Below are 14,447 nucleotides of genomic sequence, written 5' to 3' on the forward strand. Positions count from 1 at the left end.
ACCAGCCCCAGGCTGTGGCTCAGCCTGATGCCCCCTCCTTGGCTCACCACCTGCCCCCATCACAGGGTTCTCTTTGCTGCTAATTTATTCACTTTAGCTATAGGAAATAACAGCCTCCAGCACCAAATTCAAGCCTCTGTGACATATTACTATTAATGTACTCTTGCATTTAATTAATGCCCACAGGATCTAGTTAAGACTACCAAAATTGACAATTAAGCACATAGAGAGCTGTCTTTGGGGCAGCTGTTTGAAACTTGCATGCACTCAGCTAGTAAATGCTACAGCTGAAACCCATACTGCCTTGCCATATGAACTCAAACTTGGGTCTGTGGTGTTCACTGCCATTTTAAAATCAATCTCAGGAGGCTCTCAGGATACAGTTTAGAGTATCAAGCCACAGAGGAAGTGCTGTTCAACTTGTTTAAGGATTGTTAATGTTGTCAATTCATCAAGTTGATTTATATTTCTTGACTTCCCCAGCTTTCCAAAAGTGTCTCCACTTTGCCTTTTTTCATGGCACGCTGAATGATGTAACTCTGGCAGTGTTCTCCATTTGTGAGTGTCAATCGCCAGGAAGATTTATAGCTTAAGAATAAAAAATTCCTCTGGCTATGGTCTCCTCTTGTCCTTTACTTTAGGATACAGAAAGAGGGAACTACTTTTAAAATGACTGTAAATACTAATGCTGAATTAGGAATTCAAAATGCTACTACTTTGTTATATATATTCCAACACATAATAGGTTGTGCTAGTGAAAATGATAAGGAAAAAACCTTCTAGATGACTTACAAAATTTTATTTGGCATTTCTTATTTATGATGAAGCTGGGGTAAAAGTCAAAAGCACATTAAAATGTTCTCCTCTTTATATTACCAGTCCATTTGAAATTGAAGTTCTTAGAGGTCTTTCCCAACCTTAATGATTCTGTGATAGTAATTGCCTTAAAGCAAATTTATTAATTTTTTTTCTTACCAATTTTTATGTCATGTTGGGGAATTTTAACTTGATTTTTTTTTCATTCCCTGATTAATTTTCTGGGACTCATCTTTACCATCACTATACAAGCTAATAATATTTGTAAATGCTCCATACATAAAATGAAGTTTGTCCATACTCTTGCATCTTAACAAGGAAAAAAAAAAAAAAAAAAAAAATTGGTTCACACAGAAGACAAATTATCACTTTATTCATTCACAGCATACACAGATCCTACAAGTGTACATTATTCCTTGTTCCATGACTGTCCTTATTTTCCCCTATCTAATACCAACTTGAAGGATGCCACCATTGTCACATTACTATATTAACCCAATGCTACTGAACTAAAATAGGTTCTTGATCCTAACAGGTGATGAGCCCAAATACCTCCATATGCCCCATATCTTATCCACAGGACATGGACTTGCAGGCTTTGCTATATTGGCAAGATGTAAATTAAATTACTATGTTCTTTTTCCTTGGTAGTATCACTTCACTGGTGATGAATTGTGCCAGAATTATCATTGAACTGATTGATGGGTTTCATAGTAAAAGTGAAAGGCTTTTTAAATAGGAGAGAGAGAAAAAAGGTATTAGGGTTTTTGTTTGGTTTTGGTTTTTAAAATTTATTTTGGTAGTATGTAGAACTAGCTATGCCACCTACAAAAAGCTTATGAACTTTCTACACTTTAAAATAGTCCCCTGGATAGACCGTGCATTTGCCATTATTATGTGAGCTTTGGGTCATTATCTTCCCAGTTGGTTCTTGCAGAAGTGGCACAAGAGTAGAACATGACAAATCCAGAAAAGAGATTTCACATGACTATTCCCTTTTAAGAGCATTTTAAGCTTTATTAGCAAAATGCTTTAAACCTGGAATCAAGTGGTGGAGATCCTTGGCATTAGAAAAGAGCTTTCAAAACCACTGTTTTAGTTTCCAAGAAGAAAAAGCTTAGTACCAAAACCATTTCTGTTTCCAACTATAACAGTATCTGGCATACTGGGATATTGTAACAATAATTCCCATCTCTTGGTGAGTGTGGATGGTTTTCTCCTCCACTGTGAGAGCAGAGGAATGCAGTGGAAGGGTCAGTTTTGAGCTTGGCAGAACACAGTGTATGTGATTTTAGGCGAGTTGTTCACGACTAGGTCCAAAAAAGGCAGCAGGCAACACTTAATGTGCCTAATGCAGGATCCAGTCTCCTCTTACAGTGCAGGTGGAGGGCTGCATGTGGAGGTCTGGGTGTTTTTGGAAGCAATTCAGCATAGCTGGGGAGCTGACTAAACCTACCTAGGAGAGATATCAGAATTATCACTAAGAACAGTAAATGGATCAAGTGCCTGTGAGGTCCTGTCTCCCATCTCCTGCTGAGACAGAAAGTTGCGGGCAGGTGCAGAAGCACAGAGGTAGATGCCCAGAGAACTGCAAGTCCATACACTTCAAAAACACATTTCTCAAATTTCAGTTCTTCAGCATTAGGTGACAGCTGACAGGGCTTTTTAAAAGCATCAAAATTTTGAAATCACATGCTTAAAGTTCTGCCTGTGTCCCACATCAGGCATTACTGCTAGTTCAGCAATCCAGCAGCACCAAACTCTGCAGGCCAATGTCTCATTCTATCTCAGCTATTTCAGTGTTACCCTGTAATGTGCATGGCAGGCGTGTGCTAAATCCTTTATGTATCTGGCATGTAACCAAATTGTATTTATTCCTTTACTTGTAAAGGAATAAAACAGGAATAAGCATTCTCTACTCAGAGGAATAATAGGAGAATAAGTATATTTTTGTTCGTGTTCAGCTAATACAAACATTGGCATAGTAAAATTAGCTGGAAGTACAGCTGTGCTATACAACATCTAAATTATTAAGTAATGTAAAACATAAAAAAACATTTTTGAGGGAAATAAAATTAGGCATATAATCTTTCCACACCAGCATTTGAATTCCAGTTGAGACCTTCTAGCTGTTGAAGTAATTACATGTAATTACACTGCAGATTGTATTAAGAATTAATTGTAAATTCTAGTTCAGAGAAAGCAACACATTAAATGCAGAAAGAGTTTCTACTAGGGTGCACTTGCTGATGGACATAGGGGACTGAGTATGGAATCTGAAGCATTTTCCAGAAGAGATCCTGCAGGAGGTGAATGTCAGACAAAATTCCTGGTAATATTTTCTGAAAACCAATTCCTTCAGTATACCTGAAGTTAAAAAACCCACCACCAATTTCTGAAGACTTTAAACAGAAATACATTTATTTCTTAAAAGCTAAACAGTGCTGAAACTGGGAGCTTTTTCAGAAAGCAACCCTCCTGGCAGCAGGCCCCTGCAGGGCTTTTCCAGCTCATCACCAGGGATTTGTCACTCTTGGTGGTTCACTGCACATGGGGTCACAGGAGCAAACACAGAGAACGGGAAGGTTCATCCTTGATGGACACCCTTGGCATCCCCAGGAGCCCAGGGACATGACATACGATGGCAGTTTGCAGGCTGAAACTAAACCCAAGCAAGCGCCCCTTTATTCAAGGTGTAAAACCTCCCACCACGCCAACTGGATGTGGAAGGTTTCTGTGGATTATAAAATCGGAGAAATTAACTTGCAGCCCTTTGTGCCATCTCCGGTTTAGGCTCTGCATGTTTTAACTCCGCTAAACCAGGCCCCTCCAGCCGCGGGCAGGACGAGCACAGGGTGCCCTGAAAAGGCGATCACACGAAGCTTTCACCCTGGTCACTGCGCTCTCGAGGCAAACGCAGATTAAACAAAGCCCCCAAGCCAGGACGGCAGCTTCTTAATGCTCCAGCCCTACCAGCACCGCTTCTCGGGGACTCCCATCCGGCGGTTTAGGCCGTCTCCTGCCGGCCTGCCATGTAAGGGCGGGGGGCGCCGAGACCCCGGGGTTGCCCAGGCTGGGAGGGCTGGGGCGGCAGAGCCCCAGGGAACCCGCACCTCCCGGGACCCCTCCCCGGGGCAGCCCCGCCGCGGGACACGCCCGCCCCCCGCCCGCTGCCGCCAATGAGGGCCGGGCCGTCACGGGGCCGCGTCACGCGGGCGGCCGCCAAGATGGCGAAGGTGTCCGAGATGTACGACGTGACTTGGGAAGGTAACGTCGCGCACAGCCAGCGGCTTCCCGGCCGGGTCCGGGCCCGCACCCGGACCGACCCACCCGCTCACCCACGGGCGCAGGGTGGGGGCGGCGGTGCTCCCGCAACCTCCTGTGCCCACACCGGCGCTGTGCTTCCGCAGACCCGCTGCGCGGCAGGCCCTGGGCAGGCCGGCGCCCGTGCCCCGGCAGCCGATGCCGAGCGGTGGCGGTAGCCGGGCAGGGCCGGTGTGGGCACAGGAGGCTGGGGCGAGAGGGACGGCGGTTCTGGCAGCTGCCGGGCTCCTCGGGCTGTGGGCGGGCGGCCGGCGGCAGCGGGGAGGCGTTGCCGGAGGAGCGGGGTCGGCCGACCTGTGCTGAGCCCCCCGGGGACAGCGAGTCCGGCGGCTGCCAACGCGGCCCTGTCCCGGGAAGCGGAGTGGGCCCCGCGCCTGTCCCCAGCCCCACGGCCTGAGCTTCCCTGCCGGGGACGCTCCCTAAGCCCCATACGGGTGGGGCCCTCCAGCCGCTGCCTCCGCTTTGTGGGAACGGACTCTCCGTTTCCTCCCATTTCGGCGGCGGGGCCTCTCTCAGCGGTGCTTCTCGACAACCCCCACCCCACCACTGAAACAGTAAACAGAAAAATGGGCCTCATGGCTGGGCCAGCAGTTTGTGTCCTAGTTCAGGTTTTGGAGTGCCTGAAGATTACTCGATGTTTTCTTGTAACTTGGCGTTTGTGGAGGAAAGCCAGAAGCTCTGAAGTGACAGAGAAGTTTTTGAAAAGCCTCCTCCCCCGGTCTTTTTAGCTTTCATATCTTTTTGATCATGATTATTTATTTTTTGGGTGGCAGGATTTTGTTGAGGTTTACCTGACACTCTCAGTGGTTCAAATGTGAGTTCCCACAGCAGTCTAGCACATGACACTTCTCCTATCAGGGATAAATTACTGCTTCTCTGTAATTATGTCCATTAAGGGAACCTTTAGCTACAGTGGTCCCATACATTACGAAAGTACGGTAAAGATATAATGTGGAGGGAAGCTGTGTACTGTTTGGGATTTTATTTATTTACTGCTAATTTGAAAAGAAACTTTCAAGCAAAAGAATAATTCCTGGTCGTAGATGATTGGTTTTGTTGTATGGGGATAAGAAGAGGCACCTTGCATGGAATATATTTTCGCAGGTACCAGTAACTTGCCCATCAGAAATAGTGCCTGTACCGTTTTTCATGCACCTTTTTCTGTAGGACTCTGAAGCAAAACAAAATGGAATTTGAAATACTCAAGTTTTCATCTTGAATGGCATTAATCTCAGAAAATATTTTAGCAGATTTTGAAGAAAATAGGGTTTTAACTGAATGATAAAGGATGAAGGGGATGGTTTTGCCAGCATGTCTGGTGGTCAGTTTATAGATAGGTTTATTCTCATACTTGGTTTTATCACTGTGATGGCATTAGACTACTGTAGCACTTGGGGAAAAGCTTGGTTGCCCGTTCTTCTGTATCTCTTGTGAGAAGGACTAGTGGGTTGCAAACCTCAGCTTGGATAGAGAGCTGGCAAGGCACTGTATGGAAAGGGAAGTTGTCTGCAACATTACTGGTGGTGCTGTTAGGCTTTTCCCAGGCGTTGCTGCAAAACAGTTTGTGTAAAGAACTTTTCCACAAAAAATAAACCAGGACAAAACAAGCCAGGTTTCTTTCTCTACCTTGCACAGAAGCAAAATAGCATTAACATCTCAAATCCAGCTAAAATGAAAGCAGTGACTTTCAGCTTGGAGATCTTTGAATGCTGGATGGCAACTCTTGTTTCAGTCAGTAATTCTTCACTGGGTATCAAAATCAAAACATGAAAAGAATGGCATATTCTCTGGGTTTTCTTTATTATAAATTGAAAACAAGTGAAAATAGTATATTTGAAGATTTTTAATAGAATGACTTGCTTAAGTTACTTGAGTTTTCTGGATCATTACATTAATATTTCTAATATAAGTATTGGTGAGGTGGTTTTGTTGTGTTCCATGCTGTCTTTCCTTGCTTTTAGATATTCTTGATTTTTCAATTGTAGTCAAAGGGATGGATCAGTTTACTCTGGATTTTATATAGAGTCTGTGAGGTTACAACAGACAAAGGTAACAACATTCTGGAATTTTAGTTGAGGCCACTTTGAAAGCTGAGTTCTTATGGCTAGAGGCAGGATCTGCACTGCTCAGTTGAGCTGCCTCTGCCTGCACCACAAAAATACTGCTGAGGTGTCCAGGTAAAGTCAGAGAGCAGTTGCCAGGCCATTGCATGTCCTCTGCATTTGGGTAAGCTTATTGAATTGGTGGATTTGGGATTTTTTTGGCTTGATTCCTAGTCTGTAAAATAAGAGTGGGTGGAGCTGAGGTGTGGTGGAGGTCTCGGTGTCTGTAACAGAAGAACAGTATACAAATAAGTGTTGGATTTGATGATCTCAGAGGTCCTTTCCAACCTGGATGAATCTGTGAAATTAACTATTACAGTTATGGGGTCCCTGAGTGATTGCTAGCAGTAGCAGCAGTTACATCAAGGTGACATTTGGGAGTGAATGTCTCTACTAATAGGAGTCACTTCATTTCATCAGGTGCTTTTAGTTGTAAGGTATTTGAAAACTGTGATCCAACTAAACAATCAAAATATAAATAATCATAATAGGATTACTTCATATCTGGCTGCTCAGGCCAGCCAACTTGACTGATCCCTCAAAAGACACAAAAATAAAGCAGAGGTTATTGCTTTTGGACTGATACTGACTGTTTTTAGGGAACAGCAAACATTGTGGCAAGTGCAACTGCTCCTTTGAACTTCTATTGTTTTGATTTACATGTGCAAAGCTTTCTGATTTAAGATAATTTAAGACTAAAACAAATCTATCCGTTGCTCAGGACCAGCTGTGCATGTGTTAGGAATAATGGTAATTAAAACTAGACATTTCTCTAACTTCATTTTTTCTTCAGTACCTAATTTCTACTGCCCAACTTTGTAATACTTGCTATATTTAGATTTGTCTCCAAAAACTGAATTTTATTAGCTGAATCTTGGTAGCTTTCTCAGGAAAAAAAGCATTACAACATTGTAAGAATCCTTGTGTAAGTTTTACTCCACTTTTTAACATTTTTTTCTTCTGCCTTGTGCTTTAAAATCGGTATTTCTAAAACTAATGAGCCTCGCAATAGATGCACGTTATTGGGAACATTTTCTTTTTATACTTTGCTTTTTGGTTATCAGCTGATACACTGTTCTCTGCAGGTTTTTTTCCACTGCTGCAAATGCTGTACTTGAGTGATGAATGGTAGATGTGCATTGTGTTAGTACATAATTCAGACACTATTCCATTTGCAGTCACACTGGAATGGAGGCATTGATAATCTCCAAGTAAATGAGTGGGTAGAAATAGGACAGCTTATTTATTTTTATGCATTTAGCTTGTCAGCTTTTGTGAACGTTTGTATTCTCTCACATTCTTGCTGTCTAACTTTGAATTTCCAGGGACCATCATGTGTCTAGAACCATTTAACTTTATGTGTGCATATGAAATGTAACCCTGTGGTGGTTTTGGTTGAATTTCAGAATGTAAAATATAGCACAAAAACAGCCTTATGAGCAATCTGAGAGCACCTCAGGTAGATGTAAGAAAGCTCAGTGGTTAACTGTCATACTAACTATACAAGGAAAGCTGACAGTGTTTAGATCTATTATTGTGTTTGATTTTCTAGATGTTGTAAATTATTGGCAACAGCAATCATGGTACCTTTGTATTAGTAAAGCCACTAACTATTAATGCAACCTGTTTTTCGAAAGTTTCTTCAAACTTTATTTTTGTGTATGGAGCATGTGTATGAATGTATATGTGTATATAAAATCACATTATTAGCAATTGCCTGATCCAGAGGATAAATAAACCTAGGCTAGGTATTGTTGCCTAGCTGACTTCATGAGTATGCCTGCTCTCTTGAGTATCTAATTCATAATAAATGTATTCTCAAAACAAAATTGCTATTGCTGAAATAAAATGTCTTTTCTATCCTACCTAAGTAAATAATTTTTATACCTTTGGCCACTTCCCTGATATAGAAAGCCTTCACTTCCACGATTGCCTTTCTTGAGTCTCTCTGTAGGAGTCTGTAGATGCTTTTTAGTGTGGAATTTTAGAGTATTGTGCTTATACTGGTAAACTTGAGTGGTGGTTGAGTTGTTACATTTCTGACAGTGGTGCAGAAATACAATTTTAGGGTTGCTTTTCGATGTAAGGGTGGAATTCCTTAGGTGAAATCTTTTATACTCTATACATCCTAACTGTGGGTAATATCTTAAATCTTACTTTTTCTTGGATAAGTAGCTAATAAGGCATTTTTACCTTAGAAACTGCAAGTGTAGAAGTTTTAACTGAAGACATTGGAGCATGAGCACAGTTTGTGTGGCACTGTTCCAGAGATCTCTTGCTCTCAAAACCCATTCTTCAGTGCATATTTTCCAGAAATAAAATTAAAACTCCTTTACTGCCTGGAAATCTCAGTATTTTTTTTCTTTTTTTTTTTCTCCCTTTTCCTTTAGATATGCGTGATAAAATGAGGAAATGGAGGGAAGAAAACTACCGAAACAGTGAGCAGATTGTGGATGTTGGAGAAGAGTTAATTAATGAGTATGCATCTAAACTTGGAGATGACAGTAAGGAAACAGTCATTATATTAAAAGCTTCCATTGCCTGATTTTGTTTTCTCTTTTCAGCTTCTCTTTTGTGCTTCGGTGTTGCCTTTTGTATCTGCTGATGTTGATGACATATTTATCACTTTCTTCGCCTAATAGGCTGCCAGAATTCCTAGATGTTATTTCTTTCCCAAATGTGGGCTGTGGTGAAAATAGATGGCAAGATTACCTACTAGAACTGTTCATTTACTGTATTAGTTGCTAGACTGTTAAGTGAAAACTTGGCATGATGCTGTTATCTAGCAGTCATTTGACTGATTTTCTGTTCTTCAGCACCATGAGAGAAATGGAAAAGTATCTTTTTGTAGCAGAGAATGCTGTTCCTTAATCAAGTCATATATACTGCAGGAATCAATATTAAGGCTGTTTTAATTTTAACGTTACATTTGTGGTATTATAGTTGAAGGTAAGCCAAAGTTTCCACTGCTGATGACATTACTATTTTTTGGGAATTTTAATATCTTGTGCTAATTGCAGTAGACAAAAGCTTGGCTTTAGCATTTCATAGCAAAAGAGAATTGCTTAGAAATATGTCGGACTAGAATAGCAATCTTTGCTATAAACATAAAATAAACCATAACAAAGTGCTATAAAGATTGTGTAGGTTTGCATATTAGTCTTAGTGAGGTTTTAGTTTTAATGTTCATTCTTCTTTTTCCCTTTTATATAATTCTGGTAATTTAATATAGACATTGTTTAACATATTTTAAATACATTTATCTTGTAGTTATTTCATTTTATTACCTGCTGTTATGTAGCTATGGTGGATTTCAACAGTTACAGTAGTGCATTGTATTAGCTAGTAAAAGTTGCAATATTCCATGTGATTAACTTTGTTCAATTACTGAACTTTTCCAGTTAGTTTAGTAAGTTAACTGATTTAAAATACCTAACTTCATACAGTGTTTCATGAATTCACATGGTGGTTTCAGCAAGACACTTTGCCTCCCTTTCTTGTCAGTACTGGGTTTGGGGTTCTGCAGATAGGATTTATTTCATATAGATGCTTTGCTCTGGTTCTTCCTTGCATCCTCCAAGCTGTAATTCTGTCACTGACTTCCTTCCATTATAAGGAGATTGGCCACTGCAAATGTTGTAGTACTCAGGCTACATGTTTTCCTCTGCCATAATCTCTCTTTTCTGCAGCTTTTGTAGCTACACTGTTAAGTTCTTTACATTGAAGAACTAGGTGGGCCTTGGGTGGAAGCAGTGTAATCTGTTAATGATTTAGAAAAGTTGTTTGTCACCAGGAAGCAGAAAACATTTGTAGGACTTCCAGCAGTGAAACAGTTAAGGGAAGTTTGTTTTCTTTCTAGCCCAAATGGCTGTTCTCCAGGTCTGATCAGAGAGCAAGTCCTAATGGGGATCTGTTTAGAAGACTGCAGCTATAATGTTAGGAAAAGCAGAGAATTAGAGCTTTTTCGCCTTTCAAGATGTCAAAAGGTACTTTGTTTCTAAAAGCAATAAAATTGCTTAAATGTGTTTTTAATTAATTCCAGCAGTTTCTTAAACTGTTCCTGCTTCAGTAGTGATCCACAGAAGTAGAAGGGGAAAAATATACATACAGAATTAATTAATCTTACTTACATTGTAGGTGTTTCCCATTACCTTAAAAAAATTAATTATCTGCATTTAATGTTTCTTTTGTGTCTAGTTTGGATAATATATGAACAGGTGATGATTGCTGCCCTGGACTGCAGTCGAGATGATTTGGCATTGGTAAGTATTCAAGCTGACTTTTTGCTCAAACCTTGTTTTATTCCTGGGTATCTCTTCCAGATAGTTCTTTGGACAGTTGCTAGATACTCTGAACTCCATATCTTGGATTTGTAGAATATCTGTCAAGAAATACAGTGCTGGGAAGAAACTGCCACCCTCTCTACTGTGTAACTTTTGTTTAGACAGATCATGTCTCTTCCAATAGCCATGAAAATATTTACAGCTACTCTGGTATGGGCTAAATGTCAAAAATAATATTGAAGTTGCCATATTGTACAGACAGGGTTTGTTTATTGAAAACCTCTCAAATTATGTTGTTTTTTTGAATGTTTTGAGGTAAAATCTCCTGTCATGCATATCATATTATATGTCATGTTGGCTATCATCAAAGTCATTGACATACTGGAGCAAGTCTTCCAGATGAAAAAGGAACTGGACTGCATAATGCATAAGGAAAGGCTGAGATCTGGACTTGTTAGTTCTTGAGAAAGCTAAGGGTGGATTTGGTTGCTACCTTTCAATATGTGCTGATGAGAAGGTATAAAGAAGGTAGAGACAGATTTTGTAGACATGCAGCAAGAGATGTGAGCTGCAACAGGGGAAGCTCTAATTACATGTTAGCAAGAAGTTTTTAACAATGGGGATAGTGAACACTTTGGAACAAATGGCACAGAGAAGCTGTGAAATCTTCTTTGGAAATGCTCAGAAATGGATGGGGATATGACCCTGCACTCTCTTGGAAGCTGGCTGTTTTTTGAGTTGGGGTTTAGAGCAGGTTATCTCCAAAGATCCCTTGCAATTCAAGTTATTCAGTGATTCTTGACAAAAATACTGTTAATGGGTATTGGGGCTTAGTCAATTTGTATGCAAATGTATTTGAATTGTACAAATAAAAATTCAGATAAAATGAGTTTATTTAGAACTTGTAGCACCTGTTTGCTAGTAAATAAAAAAAGTAAATAAAAAAAGACAGAACAAACAAAAAACCTCAATTAAGTTTAGCTAATCCTTTAAAAGCAGCAGTTGAACAAAATAGCAAAATTGTTTTTTGTAGATTAATGTTTGTGGTTTTTTTAATCATTTCTCCACAAAATGCTGGGGAAAATACTTTCAATTATCTTGTGCCCTGAAAGGCAGCAGTCTTGAGCTTACTCTAAATAAAAAGAATGATATTTTCAGGAAACCAAGTCTTTAATGGGCATTACTCTTCCAGTGCCTTGTTCTCTGTCAGGTGGCAAAATGTCTCATAAAGTCTTTGAGCTTCATGGGATGTCATTTGGGTGAAACCTAATGGTCTGTTATATACAAGGGGTCAGACTAGAGGATGTAGGTGGGAGAAGAGCAATTTCAAAGTAGGCAGAACTAGACAAGTTTATCTCACATCCCATATGTATATGGTAAAAAAGAGTAAACTGGAAAATGCAGCACAGCACTCTGAACTTGTCATGAACCCACTGAACTTCCCTTTCTTTTATTCCTCAGAAGAAAATACCATTGTAGTATATCTGTCTGGTTTTTTAAAAATCAACAAATAGATTTACTGTATACATAAATGTATTTCTGTGTTCTTATTTATGTCTCAAACAGTTTTGGCCTTTATTTTAAGGGTCTTTTTAGGAAGACTTTCACAAACTTGCAGGGAGCCAGTGTTGAAAGATCAGTTGTGAAGTTCTATTTGTTTTTACTAACCCTGGCAGGGATTTTAAATTTTAGTTTCTGTGTCCTCTAAGGAATATTTCTTGAGATGAGGGAGTGCAACATTTTATATGCAGCTGAGCTTGAAAGGTTAGAGAAAAACTCTGTCTTTTTTACTTCTTATTTTGAAGTTTGATAAATAATAGTAAATAATAATAATAAAGAAGTAGTTAATTTGAACAAATCGACATCATGTGGCTTTTTACTACAGCTGTAGCCCCAAAGTAGGCAAACAGTTTTGAAATTTCTGGTTTTTACAGTAAGGTTTTGACAGCTGTGATGTGTTTTGCTTAGGGGGATAGGTCTCCTCTGCTCCAAATGAGGGGGATGAGATGGTTTGCAGAGTCATTTATCTGACTCTCATTTTAAGTTTTTCTTTCCTCTTTTGTTATATTTGTCCTCTCTGTCCTGCATGAAATGGCTGTGCATAATGTGTGCCCTTAGTGCAGTCAGCCAGTTCTTTCACACACGTTTTAGTGCAGTCACCTACTGTTGGCACTTCATTGCCTTTGTCAGACCTTTAAAATTAAAACCAAATGTGATTAAAAAAAATCAAGAGAGCAAATTCTCTGCAAATTCAAGTTTCATGTACAAATGGGATTTGCCATTGTAACTGCTGAGTTTCTGAGAGATCTTGGAAGGAGATTATTGACATAGTGCAGAACCAGCCCTCAATAACATAAATTATTACAAGGATTACAAGTTAAATTTAAAAAGAGGACATTCAGTGCTGCTGGGTCCCAAACATTTTGAGGATACAGCTAGTGTAGTTTACTCATGCCCTTCTGTTTTTGAAAGCATTACAGTGAAGTTGTTCATGACTGTCTCAACCTTTCATGTCACTTTATTGTGTCTGATGTCTTAATCTACAGGAGTTTATTTTGGCCTTGTGGCTGCTGTATTTGGTTAAAAAATTATTGCGTAGTCAGATCTAAGGTGAACAGTTCTGGTCTTGTACTACTCCTGCACTTGAGAGCTACTTCATCAGCTTTTTTATGCTAATGGGTTTCTCCTAGGTGTAAAGGTCCATCCAGAGATTGCAGAGTTTAGTATTCTTGCAAATATTATAATTTTTGACATTTCAGCATTTTAGTGGACAAAGTAGAGCATGCTTTTGTAGTGAAAAATCACTGTCCTTCATGATTCCTAGATCACTGGGGCCACAGGGTAGATTTATTTGTCTGCTAAAGTTCCTTCTGAAATTTAGAAGGTTGTTTGAGATGTAAAGGCTGGAGTCAAAACACTTTTTTGGTGTTTGATGTAAGTTTTCCAGTCTGTCGAAATTGTTTACAGATTATTTTTGACATCATGTAATGTGTTGCTAAGCTTGTTGTCCAGAGCAGCAGCAATTTACTTAGGCATCACTCAAAGAGTCAGTAAACTGTTTCTGTACTTAATCTGGACCTTGCTAGATGAAATGGCATTGTTCAATGGAAATTAAGATAATAATCATGAAAATAGCCTGTGCTTACTTGAGACTAAGCATTACTTCTTTGATTACTGTTTCCTTTCTTCCTTCTCTATTTTTTGCATCTGGCAGAGATGTATTTCTCTTTGCTGTGCTCTAGCAACCCATTTACCTACAGAAACAGACAGAACCTACTAATTTTTACTGATTTGCTTCTGTGCTTTCCTTTGACCAATGAATGTGATCATAGAATCATAGAATTGGCTGGGTTGGAAGGGACCTCAGAGATCATGAGATGGAGCAGACTATGTAGTTAGGCCTCTGCTAGAACCTTAGGTCTGAAGAAAAAGTTTGTAAGCTCTGTTATATAAATAGGTGCTTGGAACAGGAGGGTTCTTTGTGAAGCATTTAATGTAATCCAAAACCTCTGGTCTTCTTGAGAGCTTGGGGACTGTCCTGCCTCCCATCATAATGTCTGAGCTACAAACTTCTACATACTTTGTGATGCTATTTAGCTACATTCATGAGATGGCTAGAATTATTTTGCCCCAGGGAAGTTGGGACTCAGCTCCATTTTACTAATTCAGTGGAATCTGCCTGTGATAAGGTCCTTTCATCCAGCCCAGGTGTCTCATTGATTTCAGTAGTTAGGAGCTATTTCTATTCTGCCAGGAGGCTCAGCCCAAGCCAGTGACAAACATTTTCTTTGGATTTTAAACTTCTATTTTAAAAATAAACACAGAGCACAGAATTAGCATAGTTTTTCCCATTGTGAGATATCAATTTATTAGGTTTTACTGTCTTTATTTTGGTATTTTTTTTTTTTTTTTTTTTACTGTC

At 39.7% G+C, this 14,447-nt stretch overlaps 1 protein-coding gene across 1 annotated transcript in view; it reads left to right on the forward strand.

Annotated features, from left to right (window-relative positions):
- The first annotated feature begins 3,690 nt into the window (after positions 1–3,690).
- EMC2 (ER membrane protein complex subunit 2) overlaps positions 3,691–14,447 on the forward strand; it is a 35,145-nt gene continuing 24,388 nt past the window's right edge. The window contains exons 1-3 of the mRNA XM_071738207.1: positions 3,691–4,083; positions 8,633–8,746; positions 10,440–10,504. Coding sequence (XP_071594308.1) covers positions 3,996–4,083; positions 8,633–8,746; positions 10,440–10,504 — 267 coding nt within the window. The 5' untranslated portion in view covers positions 3,691–3,995. The remainder of the gene's footprint in view (positions 4,084–8,632; positions 8,747–10,439; positions 10,505–14,447) is intronic.

The sequence above is a fragment of the Heliangelus exortis genome, chromosome 2, assembly GCF_036169615.1.
Source record: "Heliangelus exortis chromosome 2, bHelExo1.hap1, whole genome shotgun sequence".
Taxonomy (NCBI): Eukaryota; Metazoa; Chordata; class Aves; order Apodiformes; family Trochilidae; genus Heliangelus; species Heliangelus exortis.